General features: G+C 44.3%; 1 protein-coding gene across 1 annotated transcript in view; it reads right to left on the bottom strand.

Moving 5' to 3' along the window:
• camk1a (calcium/calmodulin-dependent protein kinase Ia) overlaps nt 1-15,564 on the bottom strand; it is a 57,368-nt gene that overhangs the window by 5,100 nt on the left and 36,704 nt on the right. The window contains exons 3-6 of the mRNA XM_084172747.1: nt 11,569-11,700; nt 9,579-9,653; nt 8,959-9,097; nt 327-453 (exon numbers count right to left, since the gene is read on the bottom strand). Of these exons, the coding sequence (XP_084028873.1) occupies nt 327-453; nt 8,959-9,097; nt 9,579-9,653; nt 11,569-11,700 (473 nt within the window). The remainder of the gene's footprint in view (nt 1-326; nt 454-8,958; nt 9,098-9,578; nt 9,654-11,568; nt 11,701-15,564) is intronic.

Here is a 15,564-nt window from a genome sequence, read left to right as displayed (position 1 = left end):
AACAGAGGTGCAGAGAGGGAGAAAGACAGAGGGAGAGAGTGACAGAAAGACAGAGAGGGGCTGATTGAGACAGAGTCCATTGAAGTTCGTGTTTTACCCTCTCAATCAGTGCTCTAGTGGGTTACATCACACACACAGAGAGAAAGACAGAGAGAGCTTTTGAAGGACTAACAGTTGACACAATAGCACTCCAATATAAATGGCATGCTTCAGATGAGGCTGTGAATGGATCAGAGAGAGAGAGAGAGGGGTGGGTAGCGAGAGAGATCATGCACGCACACCCACACGCACAAACACACACACTCTTGCACGCACAGATCTCTTACCCACGTATCCTGGGGTCCCACAGGCTGTAGACATGACACTGCCTGTGTCCTCGATCTTAGACAGGCCAAAGTCACTGATCATGATCTTAGAGTCCTCGTCCATACTGTAATACAACAGATTCTCTGGCTAGAGAGAGACGAGAGAGAAAGAGAGAGAGAGAGAGAGAGAGAGAGAGAGAGAGAGAGAGAGAGAGAGAGAGAGAGAGACACAGAGGGAGGGAGGGAGGGAGGGAGGGAGGGAGGGAGGGAGGGAGGGAGGGAGGGAGGGAGAAAGAAAGAGAGAGAGAGAGGAGGGGAGAAAGAGGGCGAGAGAGAGAGAGGGAGGAACAGAGAGAAAGAGAAGGGAAAGAGAGAGACAGACAGAGTGAGAGAGAAAATTAGGTTTATGAAGTTATGACAAAAAGTGAAAAGATTACAACTGGAGCTTTGAAGCTTTTCTTACAGAAACCTTAATGATTCCGGTAAGAAATAATTGGCATGAAAAGTTGTTGAGGGAGTACATTGGCACCTCTTCATACAGCCTGGGATGTGGCAGAATGCCTAAACTTGAGGGAGGATCTGTTGCATTCCATGTTCAAATGGTCAAATGGTGATTGCTTTGGCAACATTGCACCAACAGCTGTGCCCATGTAAAATATTTAAATATGAAAATTATAATTTGGCAGCCGAGGAGTAAATGAAACTCGATTTCCAGCTTTCTCACATTGGTGAACACTAGACATGGATGTGTGGCAATGCAAGACAAAGAGTAATTGGAGTGGTTGTTATTTTTGAGTACTAATCTAATGGACAGCATCTAATACTAATGTACAGTGGGGAAAAAAAAGTATTTAGTCAGCCACCAATTGTGCAAGTTCTCCCACTTAAAAAGATGAGAGAGTCAACTATGACAGACAAAATTAGAAAAAAAAATCCAGAAAATCACATTGTAGGATTTTTAATGAATTTATTTGCAAATTATGGTGAAAATAAGTATTTGGTCAATAACAAAAGTTTCTCAATACTTTGTTATATACCCTTTGTTGGCAATGACACAGGTCAAACGTTTTCTGTAAGTCTTCACAAGGTTTTCACACACTGTTGCTGGTATTTTGGCCCATTCCTCCATGCAGATCTCCTCTAGAGCAGTGATGTTTTGGGGCTGTTGCTGGGCAACACAGACTTTCAACTCCCTCCAAAGATTTTCTATGGGGTTGAGATCTGGAGACTGGCTAGGCCACTCCAGGACCTTGAAATGCTTCTTACGAAGCCACTCCTTCGTTGCCCGGGCGGTGTGTTTGGGATCATTGTCATGCTGAAAGACCCAGCCACGTTTCATCTTCAATGCCCTTGCTGATGGAAGGAGGTTTTCACTCAAAATCTCACGATACATGGCCCCATTCATTCTTTCCTTTACACGGATCAGTCGTCCTGGTCCCTTTGCAGAAAAACAGCCCCAAAGCATGATGTTTCCACCCCCATGCTTTACAGTAGGTATGGTGTTCTTTGGATGCAACTCAGCATTCTTTGTCCTCCAAACACGACGAGTTGAGTTTTTACCAAAAAGTTATATTTTGGTTTCATCTGACCATATGACATTCTCCCAATCCTCTTCTGGATCATCCAAATGCACTCTAGCAAACTTCAGACGGGCCTGGACATGTACTGGCTTAAGCAGGGGGACACGTCTGGCACTGCAGGATATGAGTCCCTGGCGGCGTAGTGTGTTACTGATGGTAGGCTTTGTTACTTTGGTCCCAGCTCTCTGCAGGTCATTCACTAGGTCCCCCCGTGTGGTTCTGGGATTTTTGCTCACCGCTCTTGTGATCATTTTGACCCCACGGGGTGAGATCTTGCGTGGAGCCCCAGATCGAGGGAAATTATCAGTGGTCTTGTATGTCTTCCATTTCCTAATAATTGCTCCCACAGTTGATTTCTTCAAACCAAGCTGCTTACCTATTGCAGATTCCGTCTTCCCAGCCTGGTGCAGGTCTACAATTTTGTTTCTGGTGTCCTTTGACAGCTCTTTGGTCTTGGCCATAGTGGAGTTTGGAGTGTGACTGTTTGAGGTTGTGGACAGGTGTCTTTTATACTGATAACAAGTTCAAACAGGTGCCATTAATACAGGTAACGAGTGGAGGACAGAGGAGCCTCTTAAAGAAGAAGTTACAGGTCTGTGAGAGCCAGAAATATTGCTTGTTTGTAGGTGACCAAATACTTATTTTCCACCATAATTTGCAAATAAATTCATAAAAAATCCTACAATGAGATTTTCTGGATTTTCTTTTCTCAATTTGTCTGTCATAGTTGACGTGTACCTATGATGAAAATTACAGGCCTCTCTCATCTTTTTAAGTGGGAGAACTTGCACAATTGGTGGCTGACTAAATACTTTTTTTCCCCCACTGTATCTATTTCTACAGGACCTGAACTCATCAAAAAAAGAAACGTCCTCTCACTGTCAACTGTGTTTATTTTCAGCAAACTTAACATGGGTAAATATTACAAGATTCAACAACTGAGACATAAACTGAACAAGTTCCACAGACATGTGACTAACATCAATTGAATCATGTGTCCCTGAACAAAGGGGGGGGGGGGGGGGGGGGGGGTTCCAAATTAAAAGTAACAGTCAGTATCTGGTGTGGTCACCAGCTGCATTAAGTACTGCAGTGCATCTCCTCCTCATGGACTGCACCAGATTTGCCAGTTCTTGCTGTGAGATGTTACCCGACTCTTCCACCAAGGCACCTGCAAGTTCCCAGACATTTCTGTGGGGAATGGCCCTAACCCTCACCCTCCGATCCAACAGGTCCCAGACATGCTCAATGGGATTGAGATCCGGGCTCTTCGCTGGCCATGGAGAACACTGACATTCCTGTCTTGCATGAAATCACGCACAGAACGAGCAGTATGGCTGGTGGCATTGTAATGCTGGAGGGTCATGTCAGGATGAGCCTGCAGGAAGGGTACCACATGAGGGAGGATGATGTCTTCTCTGTAACGCACAGCGTTGAGATTGCCTGCAATGACAACAAGCTCAGTCCGATGATGCTGTGACACACCGCCCCAGACCATGACGGACCCTCCACCTCCAAATCGATCCCACTCCAGAGTACAGGCCTCGGTGAAACGCTCATTCCTACGTCAATAAACGCGAATCCGACCATCACCCCTGGTGAGACAAAACCACGACTCGTCAGTGAAGAGCACTTTTTGCCAGTCCTGTCTGGTCCAGCGACGGTGGGTTTGTGCCCATAGGCGACGTTGTTGCCGGTGATGTCTGGTGAGGACCTGCCTTACAACAGGCCTACAAGCCCTCAGTCCAGCCTCTCTCAGCCTATTGTAGACAGGCTGAGCACTGATGGAGGGATTGTGCGTTCCTGGTGTAACTCTGGCAGTTGTTGTTGCCATCCTGTACCTGTCCCGCAGGTGTGATGTTCGGATGTACCGATCCTGTGCAGGTGTTGTTACACGTGGTCTGCCACTGCGAGGATGATCAGCTGTCCGTCCTGTCTCCCTGTAGCGCTGTCTTAGGCGTCTCACAGTACGGACACTGCAGTCCTCTTGCCTCCTTGCAGCATGCGTCACGTTCACACAGATGAGCAGGGACCCTGGGCATCTTTCTTTTGGTGTTTTTCAGAGTCAGTAGAAAGGCCTCTTTAGTGTCCTACGTTTTCATAACCATGACCTTAATTGCCTACCGTCTGTAAGCTGTTAGTGTCTTAACGACCGTTCCACAGGTGCATGTTCATTAATTGTTTATGGTTCATTGAACAAGCATGGGAAACAGTGTTTAAACCCTTCACAATGAAGATCTGTGAAGTTATTTGGATTTTTACGAATGATCTTTGATAGACAGGGTCCTGAAAAAGGGACATTTCTTTTTTTGCTGAGTTTATTACCATTTCACAAGAGTACAAGATCTTATAAACTGACTCTCCAAGGAGGGAAACAAGCAGATCGGCCCTGTTTAGGATGACTATGTGTAGGATGACCATGTGTAGGATGACCATGTGTAGGATGATGATGTCGTGGAGGTGTGTGTATGTATGTATGTATGTATGTATGTATGTGTGTGTCAGTGGAGGCTCCTCAGAGGAGGAAGGGAAGGACCATCCTACTCAGTTATCATTTTTTGATAAAACTATACTAAATATAATCACGTCACCAAACAATTGATTAAAACACACTATTTTGCAAAGAAAGTCTACAGTAGCTTCAACAGCACTCTGTAGGGTAGCACCATGGTGCAGCCGGAAGACAGCTAGCTTCCATCCTCCTCTGGGTACATTGACTTCAATACAAAACCTAGGAGACTCATGGTTCTCACCCCCTTCCATAGACTTACACAGTAATGACAACTTCCGGAGGACGTCCTCCAGCCTATCAGAGCTCTTGCAGCATGAACTGACATGTTGTCCACCCAATCAAAGGATCAGAGAATTAATCTAGTACTGAAAGCATAAGCTACAGCTAGCTAGCACTGCAGTGTATAAAACGTGGTGAGTAGTTGACTCAAAGAGAGAGAAAGACAATAGTTGAACAGTTTAGATCAAAATAAGTATTTTTTCAGTTTCAGTTTCACTTACTTAGCTAGCAAATGCAGCTAGCTAGTTTAGCCTACTGAAACACCCTGCTCAAACAGACGGATGCTTTCTTAGCTAGCTGGCTATGACTATCCAGTTTTGGTATTACTAATTTCTTGCCACCGTGGCCCGCCGGTGTAACTTCTTACTGACGTTACTGCATGATTGTAGCGGGTTTACTAACGTGTTAGTTCTATTAGCTATGCTGACTATGACGTTACTTTAGCTAATATGGTGACAACGATGTAAGCTGTGTGTAGCGGTTTGGCTTGGAAAGGTTTTTTCGCCTGGTCTCATACAGCTGATGTGTTGTGCATTAAAGTCCACAAGCGTGGGGACAACGTGGGAGGAGGAGAGCGCTTAGAAGGAATACAACGTGGCTGCTATGAAAGTGAACTGTGCGTATTCATTCTGCAGATTCTGTTGAAAAACGTTTCTTAAACGAAAGCAAACGGGGATAAACATACCTGAATTTGTCCAATAGAAACTCTCGTTTACAACTGTTGGACTAATGATTACACCCTATATCAGCTAGATGCAGGCAAGAGTGTGCAAGGCGGTATTGAATGGCACTGACCGTTTACTGATGTGTGTGTGTGTGTGTGTGCATTAGGGTTGGGGTCAATTCTATTTCAGTTCCAGACAATTCAGGAAGTACACTGAAATTCAAATTCTATTCAATGCTTTTCAATTAGTAAAATTTTGAATTTGGTTTACATTCTGAATTCACTGGAATTGAAATGGGTTTGACCCCAACCCTGGTTTGCGTGTTTGTGCATGTGTGAGTGTGTGTGAGTCAGTGGCGGTCAGTGCCGTTTCAGATGATGGAGGACGGTTCTTTTTTTCATGAGCATGGCCTTATTTCTATTACAGCATATTGGATGACTGTCAGTCATATTCCTTTCACCCAATTCAATGTAACAGCGATAGGTTTAGGCTAATAATAATAAAATAATATGCCATTTAGCAGACGCTTTTATCCAAAGCGACTTACAGTCATGTGCGCATACATTTTTACGTATGGGTGGTCCCGGGGATCGAACCCACTACCCTGGCGTTACAAGCACCATGCTCTACCAATTGAGCTACAGAGGCTACTACATGATACTCTAATTTTCCCTATAGCCATCATGAGGTTGCTACAACCTAGCCAATGAATGAAAGTTTACAACGTACACTACCGTTCAAATGTTTGGGGTCACTTAGAAATGTCCTTGTTTTCGAAAGAAAAGCAATTATTTTGTCCATTAAAATAACATGAAATTGATCAGAAATACAGTGTAGACATTGTTAATGTTGTAAATGGCTATTGTAGCTGGAAACGGCTGATTTTTAATGGAATATCTACATAGGCGTACAGAGGCCCATTATCAGCAACCATCAGTCCTGTGTTCCAATGGCACGTTGTGTTTGCTAATCCAAGTTTATCATTTTAAAAGGCTAATTGATCATTCGAAAACCCTTTTGCAATTATGTTAGCACAGCTGAAAACTGTTGTGCTGATTAAAGAAGCAATAAAACTGGCCTTCTTGAGACTAGTTGAGTATCTGGAGCATCAGCAATTGTGGGTTCGATTACAGGCTCAAAATGGCTAGAAACAAATAACTTTCTTCTGAAAGTTGTTAGTCTATTCTTGTTCTGAGAAATGAAGGCTATTCCATGCGAGAAATTGCCAAGAAACTGAAGATCTCATACAACACTGTGTACAACTCCCTTCACAGAACAGCCCAAACTGGCTCTAACCAGAATAGAAAGAGGAGTGGGAGGCCCCGGTGCACAACTGAGCAAGAGGACAAATACATTAGAGTGTCTAGTTTGAGAAACAGACGCCTCACAGGTCCTCAACTGACAGCTTCATTAAATAGTACCCCCAAAACACCAGTCTCAACGTCAACAGTGAAGAGGCGACTCCGGGATGCAGACCTTCTAGGCAGAGTTGAAAGAAAAAGCCATATATCAGACTGGCCAATAAAAATAAAAGATTAAGATGGGCAAAAGAACACAGACACTGGACAGAGGAAGATTGGAAAAAAGTGTTATGGACAGACCAATCGAAGTTTGAGGTGTTCGGATCACAAAGAAGAACATTTGTGAGACGCAGACCAAATGAAAAGATGCTAGAGGAGTGCTTGATGCCATCTGTCAAGCATGGTGGAGGCAATGTGATGGTCTGGGGGTGCTTTGGTGGTGGTAAAGTGGGAGATTTGTACAGGGTAAAAGTGATCTTGAAGAAGGAAGGCTATCACTCAATTTTGCAACGCCATGCCATATCCTGTGGACGGTGCTTGATTGGAGCCAATTTCCTCCTACAACAGGACAATGACCTAAAGCACAGCTCCAAACAATGCAATAACTATTTAGGGAAGAAGCAGTCAGCTAGTATTCTGTCTATAATGGAGTGGCCAGCACAGTCACCGGATCTCAACCCTATTGAGCTGTTGTGGGAGCAGCTTGATCGTATGGTACGTAAGAAGTGCCCATCAAGCCAATCCAACTTGTGGGAGGTGCTTCAGGAAGCATGGGGTGACATCTCTTCAGATTACCTCAAAAAATGGACAACTAGAATGCCAATGGTCTGCAAGGCTGTAATTGCTGCAAATGGAGGATTCTTTGACGAAAGCAAAGTTTGAAGGACACAATTATTGTTTCAATAAAAAAAATCATTATTTCTAACCTTGTCAATGACTACATTTCTTATTCATTTTGCTATATTTCTTATTCAAACTCATTTCATGTATGTTTTCATGGAAAATAAGGACATTTCTAAGTGACCCCAAACTTTTGAACGGTAGTGTAGGTGCACACAGGTTGAGAGACAAATTTGATGTGACAGACAGTGCCGCCTTGCACACTCTTGCCTGCATGTAGTTGATAGTGGTAATCATTAGTCCAACAGTTGCAAACAAGAGTTTCTATTGGACAAATTCAGGTATGTTTATCCCCGTTTTGTTCTGTTTGCTTCTGTTTAAGAAATGTTTTTCAACAGAATCGGCGGAATGAATACACCCCTGATCACGGGTAAACACAGTTCACAGTTTCATAGCAGCCATGTTGTATTCCTTCTCGCATCTACGTTATGCGCTCTCCTCCTTTCACCTCTTCCCTTTGCTTGTGGACTTCAATGTACAAAATATCAGCTGTATGCGACCTTGCGAAAAAAAAACTTTCCAAGCCAAACCACTACACACAGCCTACATCGTTGTCACTTCATTAGCTAAAGTAACGTCATAGTCAGCATAGCTAACAGAACTAACGTGTTAGTAAACCTGCAATGCAGTAACGTTACAGTATACAGTCAATAAGCATTTACACCGGCGGGCCCCGGTTGTAATAAATTAGTAAAACCAAAAGCTTACCTTGACATGGAAGAGTTCCAGTGTTGTGTTGGATAGTCATAGCCAGCTAGCTAACATAGCATCCCTCTGTTTGAGCAGGGTGTTTCAGTAGGCTAAATTAGCTAGCTGCATTTGCTAGTGACGAAATCTCTCTCTCTATTTCTCTCTTGCTTCTCCTTCATTTAGGAATACATTGATTTGTTTAAAACTGTTCAACTATTTTATTTCTCTCTCTTTGAGTCTACTCAACACATTTTATGCACTGCAGTGCTAGCTAGCTGTAATTTATGCATTCAGTACTAGATTAATTCTCTGACCCTTTGATTGGGTGGACAACATGTCAGTTCATGCTGCAAGAGCTCTGATAGGTTGGAGGACGTCCTCCGGAAGTTGTCATAATTACTGTGTAAGTCTATGGAAGGGGGTGAGAACCATGAGTCTCCTAGGTTTTGTATTGATGTCAATGTACTCAGAGGAGGATGGAAGCTAGCTGTCCTCTGGCTACACCATGGTGCTACCCTACAGAGTGCTGTTGAGGCTACTGTAGACCTTTACAAAATAGTGTGTTTTAATCACAATCAGGTGACGTGATAATATTTAATATAGTTTTATCTAAAAAGGATAACTTTTTAAATATTTTTAAATATATTTAATGAAATTCAGAGGAGGATGGTCCTCCCCTTCCTCCTCTGAGGAGCCTCCACTGGTGTGAGTGTAGAGTTGCCAAACCTTCAGATCCCTGTGTACAATGCCCATGTCATGGAGGTATTTGACAGCGTCCAGGATCTGGTGAATGAGTTGGCTGGCATCTCTCTCTGTGTAGAAACCCTTCTCTACGATGCGGTCAAACAGCTCCCCTCCAGACACCCTGACAGAGGCACACATCCATAATACTAAAAATGGGACCTGATGCTTCTCTGCTTGGCACTCAGGATTAAGGAGATAGATTGGGAGTAAGGCCCTATGATAGACTAGTGTCCTGTCCAGGGGGTGTACTTGTACATCAAGCTGCCTCACGCTACAGAAAGGGGACAGGCTCTTACTCCTATGAGCCGTTCCGGCACGCATGAGCCAATGCTACTTACGTACAATACTTAAAGGTGCCGGACAAAAATAAGGTCCTATACATACAGAAAAAGGGAATGTCCGCTCACTGTTTTGCTTCTCCCAAACACAATATTTTAAGAAAGGAAAAACATGTCATGAACTTATACCCCACACCAGTCCAGCAATCTGTCCCGGCTTTATGACTTACAGTATTTCTACCAGAACAATGAATAAGAAGAGGAAAGAGGGGATAGAGAGATAGAGAAAGAGAGAGACCGAGAGAGAAGAAAGTGCAGACTCACAGCTGCATGACCAGGTACAAGTGGGATGTGCTCTCAAATATGTCCTCCAGTGAAACAATGTTGGTGTGCTTGATTCTGAAAAGAAAGAAAGAAAGAAAGAAAGAATATTAGGAAGTTGTTCCTAACTTTTGGTATACTCAGTGTACAGTACTATGCCTCACGGTGTCTCTCTCTCAATACTGTCACATGATCACCAGGTGGCACCATTGCTGTGTTTAAGAGTGTGTAGGAGGACCATAAACAAAGCCTCATCCCATAAATACAGAACTAGTCATTTCGTGGGGCCGGTTGTTTTCTTCTCACACCAAACATAGAGTAGTCTCTGACAGAGGAGTGTTTCATCATCTCTATCCAGAATATATGGATATATACTGGAGCCAGCTCCTGACATTGGTTGAACAAACCCGTGTCCATGTCTTCATCCAGCACCACTGACGAGAGAGAAGCGAGCCAGTTAGGGGGAGTTCTATTCTGACTGAGGGAAATACACTGGCAGGAACAGCACTGGTAATACACAAGCCAACGAGACATCCAAGGCTGAGGCAGGACATTGCTCTGTTGTTATACTGTAAGTAGTCATGTAGGCGATATGTGACACAGTGTGTTGATGCTGTAAAGAAAAGAGAGAGGAGGGAGGAGAGAGGACGTCAATGTGTATGTCTATGAGTATATCTCTCTCTCCCTCTCCCCTCAATTCTATTTCTCTCTCTCCTTCATCACACTGCTGCAGGGAACTCCACACACACACAGGCGCACACACATCATCTCCCCTCCGCCTCTGTGTGTGCTGTTGCCCTAGCAACAAGGACACTAAAAATAGGTTTATCTTCTTTACTCCTGACATTTCCGGTGCACAATCCTGGTGTTTCTACTGACAGGACACATATATAACATACTGTACCATGCATCCAGTCAGTCCCTTTTCTCCACTGGCCTCCACTGCTTAACATCAAGGTGGCTCTGCCGTACATTACTATGAGCCAATAGATACCATGCTGTCAATCCTTTACATTGACAGATCCTGTGTGTTATTTAAGCAATAAGGCCTGAGGGGTTGTGGTATATGGCCAATATACCACGGCTAAGGGCTGCTCTTATGCACGACGCAACGCGGAGTGCCTGGATACAGCCCTTAGCCGTGGTATATTGGCCATATACCACCAACCCCGAGGTGCTTTATTGCTATTATAAACTGGTTACCAACGTAATTAGAGTAGTAAAAATAAATGTTTTGTCATACCCGTGATATAACACGGCTGTCAGCCAATCAGCATTCAGGGCTCAAACCACCCAGTTTATAATTTACATTTTACATTTGAGTCATTTAGCAGATGGTCTTACCCAGTGCGACTTACAGGAGCAATTAGGGTTAAGTGCCTTGCTCAAGGGCACATCGGCAGATTTTACACCTAGTTGGCTCAGGGATTCGAACCAGTGATCTTTCGGTTACTGGCCCATCCGTTATGCTACCTGCCACCTTCAGCCTCTTTCCTGAACCTGAACATAATGAGTATTAAAATATTTTAATGACTGATGATGGGGAAACGACCTGGTATTAATTATTAAAGCTAGAATCTGCAGTTGCTACATCCATTTTTGGACGTATTAATTATTGATATGTAGCCTACCCATTGATTCTTGAAGAATAGGCTATAACTTATAAATGCCTCATGAGCTTATTAGTTCAACTGTCACACCCATCAGAACCCAAAATATAAGTTGGTTTTACTCATGTTTGTAAACAATATAAATGTAAACAAACATTGCATAGCCTCAAAACATGGTTAAAACTATAATGTTGATATCATGGATGGTCAGTCCTTGCACCCATACGTCTGTCTATGTATTTGAGAATGGTTACATTTCTCCAGGCCCATCCCTTAGCATTTTCCCAAAACAGAGGCGCGGTGGACCGCTTTGTTATTGTTTCAACTGCGGATTCTAGCTTTAAGGATATTGAGTTATGTAGTGGTGTGGTGTAGTTACTGACCTGTGCAGCACAGCGATCTCATTCTCGATGTTGTTCTCTTTTCCCTGCAGAGCCTTCTTGGGGATACACTTGATGGCCACCAGCCTCTGGGTCCCCTTCTCCTCGGCAAGTACCACCTCCGAGAACGCCCCCCTGGAGCACAGGAAACACACATATTCAAAAATATGACACACACTTACTAACTGCAAAGACCAATCCAAATACTGTACATTAACAAATCATATGCTGTAAAATATGTTAAAGAGTTGTTGCAGAACGTATGCCACTGATGAAAAAGTGAGGCAGTTAGTCTTGGTCCCAAGACCCCAAGTCAATAAGGCCTGCTTGTCTCTCAACGATAGTGACATTTTAATAAGATTAAAGGGTCTGGCCCAAATCAATAGGTGGAGTTCTTGGGAAACAAGGCGAGTGTCCACGCTGCGTGTGGATCACTTTGCACAGACAGTGTTTGCACGTGAGCTGCATGACTCATGGTGGGGCGAGTGTGGCTACAGAAAGAGCCTTCCTTCCTCCTCAGAGAGAACACACACAAAGGGATGGTGGGGGTATCCCCATGTCCTAACCAGGCACAACCTGTCCAACTAACCCATTCCCCATGGCCAGCCACTATTACCATGCACATTCTGTCCACCATCCCCATCTCTCCCAGCACCGTAGGCTCTCTCCACCCAGGGAGGAGATCCCCAGGGCTGCTATAACCAGGCACCTCGTGTCTGTCTGTAATCCATGCCAGTAGCACCTCTCTACCCATGGACGGTGTCCCCACGGCCAGCCTCTAACAAGGCACATCCTGTGTCTCTCATCCCATCCCTCCCAGTAGAAGCACAGGTTGTCTCTCCACCCAGGGAGGGTTTCCCCATGGAGGACTATCTACTATAACCAGGAACATCACATGCACTCCAGGCTCTCCACAGCTGTGTGTGTCATGGCAGCCAGGTCCTGTGGGGTCTGGGGCAGAGCAGAGGATAGGCTGGATAAACAAAAACAGGAGTGTTTGCTCACTCATCTTCACTAGCCATCCACATCACCCATCCCCATCCCAACCCTATCCGACTCCCACAAAAAGAACCATTGAAACAGCACTCCATCTATATCTATATACAGTGGGGAGAACAAGTATTTGATACACTGCCGATTTTGCAGGTTTTCCTACTTACAAAGCATGTAGAGGTCTGTAATTTTTATCATAGGTACACTTCAACTGTGAGATACGGAATCTAAAACAAAAATCCAGAAAATCATATTGTATGATTTCTAAGTAATTAATTTCCATTTTATTGCATGACATAAGTATTTGATCACCTACCAACCAGTAAGAATTCCGGCTCTCACAGACCTGTTAGTTTTTCTTTAAGAAGCCCTCCTGTTCTCCACTCATTACCTGTATTAACTGCACCTGTTTGAACTCGTTACCTGTATAAAAGACACCTGTCCTCACACTCAATCAAACAGACTCCAACCTCTCCACAATGGCCAAGACCAGAGAGCTGTGTAAGGACATCAGGGATAAAATTGTAGACCTGCACAAGGCTGGGATGGGCTACAGGACAATAGGCAAGCAGCTTGGTTAGAAGGCAACAACTGTTGGCGCAATTATTAGAAAATGGAAGAAGTTCAAGATGGCGATCAATCACCCTCGGTCTGGGGCTCCATGCAAGATCTCACCTTGTGGGGCATCAATGATCATGAGGAAGGTGAGGGATCAGCCCAGAACTACACGGCAGGACCTGGTCAATAACCTGAAGAGAGCTGGGACCACAGTCTCAAAGAAAACCATTAGTAACACACTACGCCGTCATGGATTAAAATCGTGCAGCGCACGCAAGGTCCCCCTGCTCAAGCCAGCGCATGTCCAGGCCCGTCTGAAGTTTGCCAATGACCATCTGGATGATCCAGAGGAGGAATGGGAGAAGGTCATGTGGTCTGATGAGACAAAAATAGAGCTTTTTGGTCTAAACTCCACTCGCCGTGTTTGGAGGAAGAAGAAGGATGAGTACAACCCCAAGAACACCATCCCAACCGTGAAGCATGGAGGTGGAAACATCATTCTTTGGGGATGTTTTCTGCAAAGGGGACAGGACAACTGCACCGAATTGAGGGGAGGATGGATGGGGCCATGTATTGCGAGATCTTGGCCAACAACCTCCTTCCCTCAGTAAGAGCATTGAAGATGGGTCATGGCTGGGTCTTCCAGCATGACAACGACCCGAAACACACAGCCAGGGCAACTAAGGAGTGGCTACGTAAGAAGCATCTCAATGTCCTGGAGTGGCCTAGCCAGTCTCCAGACCTGAACCCAATAGAAAATCTTTGGAGGGAGCTGAAAGTCCGTATTGCCCAGCGACAGCCCCGAAACCTGAAGGATCTGGAGAAGGTCTGTATGGAGGAGTGGGCCAAAATCCCTGCTGCAGTGTGTGCAAACCTGGTCAAGACCTACAGGAAACGTATGATCTCTGTAATTGCAAACAAAGGTTTCTGTACCAAATATTAAGTTCTGCTTTTCTGATGTATCAAATACTTATGTCATGCAATAAAATGCAAATTAATTACTTAAAAATCATACAATGTGATTTTCTGGATTTTTGTTTTAGATTCCGTCTCTCACAGTTGAAGTGTACCTATGATAAAAATTACAGACCTCTACATGCTTTGTAAGTAGGAAAACCTGCAAAATCGGCAGTGTATCAAATACTTGTTCTCCCCACTGTGTATATTTATATATATACAGTGGGGGAAAAAAGTATTTAGTCAGCCACCAATTGTGCAAGTTCTCCCACTTAAAAAGATGAGAGAGGCCTGTAATTTTCATCATAGGTACACGTCAACTATGACAGACAAATTGAGGAAAGAAAATCCAGAAAATCACATTGTAGGATTTTTTATAAATTTATTTGCAAATTATGGTGGAAAATAAGTATTTGGTCACCTACAAACAAGCATGATTTCTGGCTCTCACAGACCTGTAACTTCTTCTTTAAGAGGCTCCTCTGTCCTCCACTCGTTACCTGTATTAATGACACCTGTTTGAACTTGTTATCAGTATAAAAGACACCTGTCCACAACCTCAAACAGTCACACTCCAAACTCCACTATGGCCAAGACCAAAGAGCTGTCAAAGGACACCAGAAACAAAATTGTAGACCTGCACCAGGCTGGAAAGACTGAATCTGCAATAGGTAAGCAGCTTGGTTTGAAGAAATCAACTGTGGGAGCAATTATTAGGAAAATGGAAGACATACAAGACCACTGATAATCTCCCTCGATCTGGGGCTCCACGCAAGATCTCACCCCGTGGGGTCAAAATGATCACAAGAACGGTGAGCAAAAATCCCAGAACCACACAGGGGACCTAGTGAATGACCTGCAGAGAGCTGGGACCAAAGTAACAAAGCCTGCCATCAGTAACACACTACGCCGCCAGGGACTCAAATCCTGCAGTGCAAGACGTGTCCCCCTGTACATGTCCAGGCCCGTCTGAAGTTTGCTAGAGTGCATTTGGATGATCCAGAAGAGGATTGGGAGAATGTCATATGGTCAGATGAAACCAAAATATAACTTTTCGGTAAAAACTCAACTCGTCGTGTTTGGAGGACAAAGAATGCTGAGTTGCATCCAAAGAACACCATACCTACTGTGAAGCATGGGGGTGGAAACATCATGCTTTGGGGCTGTTTTTCTGCAAAGGGACCAGGACCACTGATCCGTGTAAAGGAAAGAATGAATGGGGCCATGTATCGTGAGATTTTGAGTGAAAACCTCCTTCCATCAGCAAGGGCATTGAAGATGAAACGTGGCTGGGTCTTTCAGCATGACAATGATCCCAAACACACCGCCCGGGCAACGAAGGAGTGGCTTCGTAAGAAGCATTTCAAGGTCCTGGAGTGGCCTAGCCAGTCTCCAGATCTCAACCCCATAGAAAATCTTTGGAGGGAGTTGAAAGTCTGTGTTGCCCAGCAACAGCCCCAAAACATCACTGCTCTAGAGGAGATCTGCATG

Source organism: Coregonus lavaretus, assembly GCF_964263955.1.
Source record: "Coregonus lavaretus genome assembly, chromosome: 12".
NCBI classification, from domain to species: Eukaryota; Metazoa; Chordata; class Actinopteri; order Salmoniformes; family Salmonidae; genus Coregonus; species Coregonus lavaretus.
This window is presented reverse-complemented; position numbering and strand designations above follow the sequence as displayed.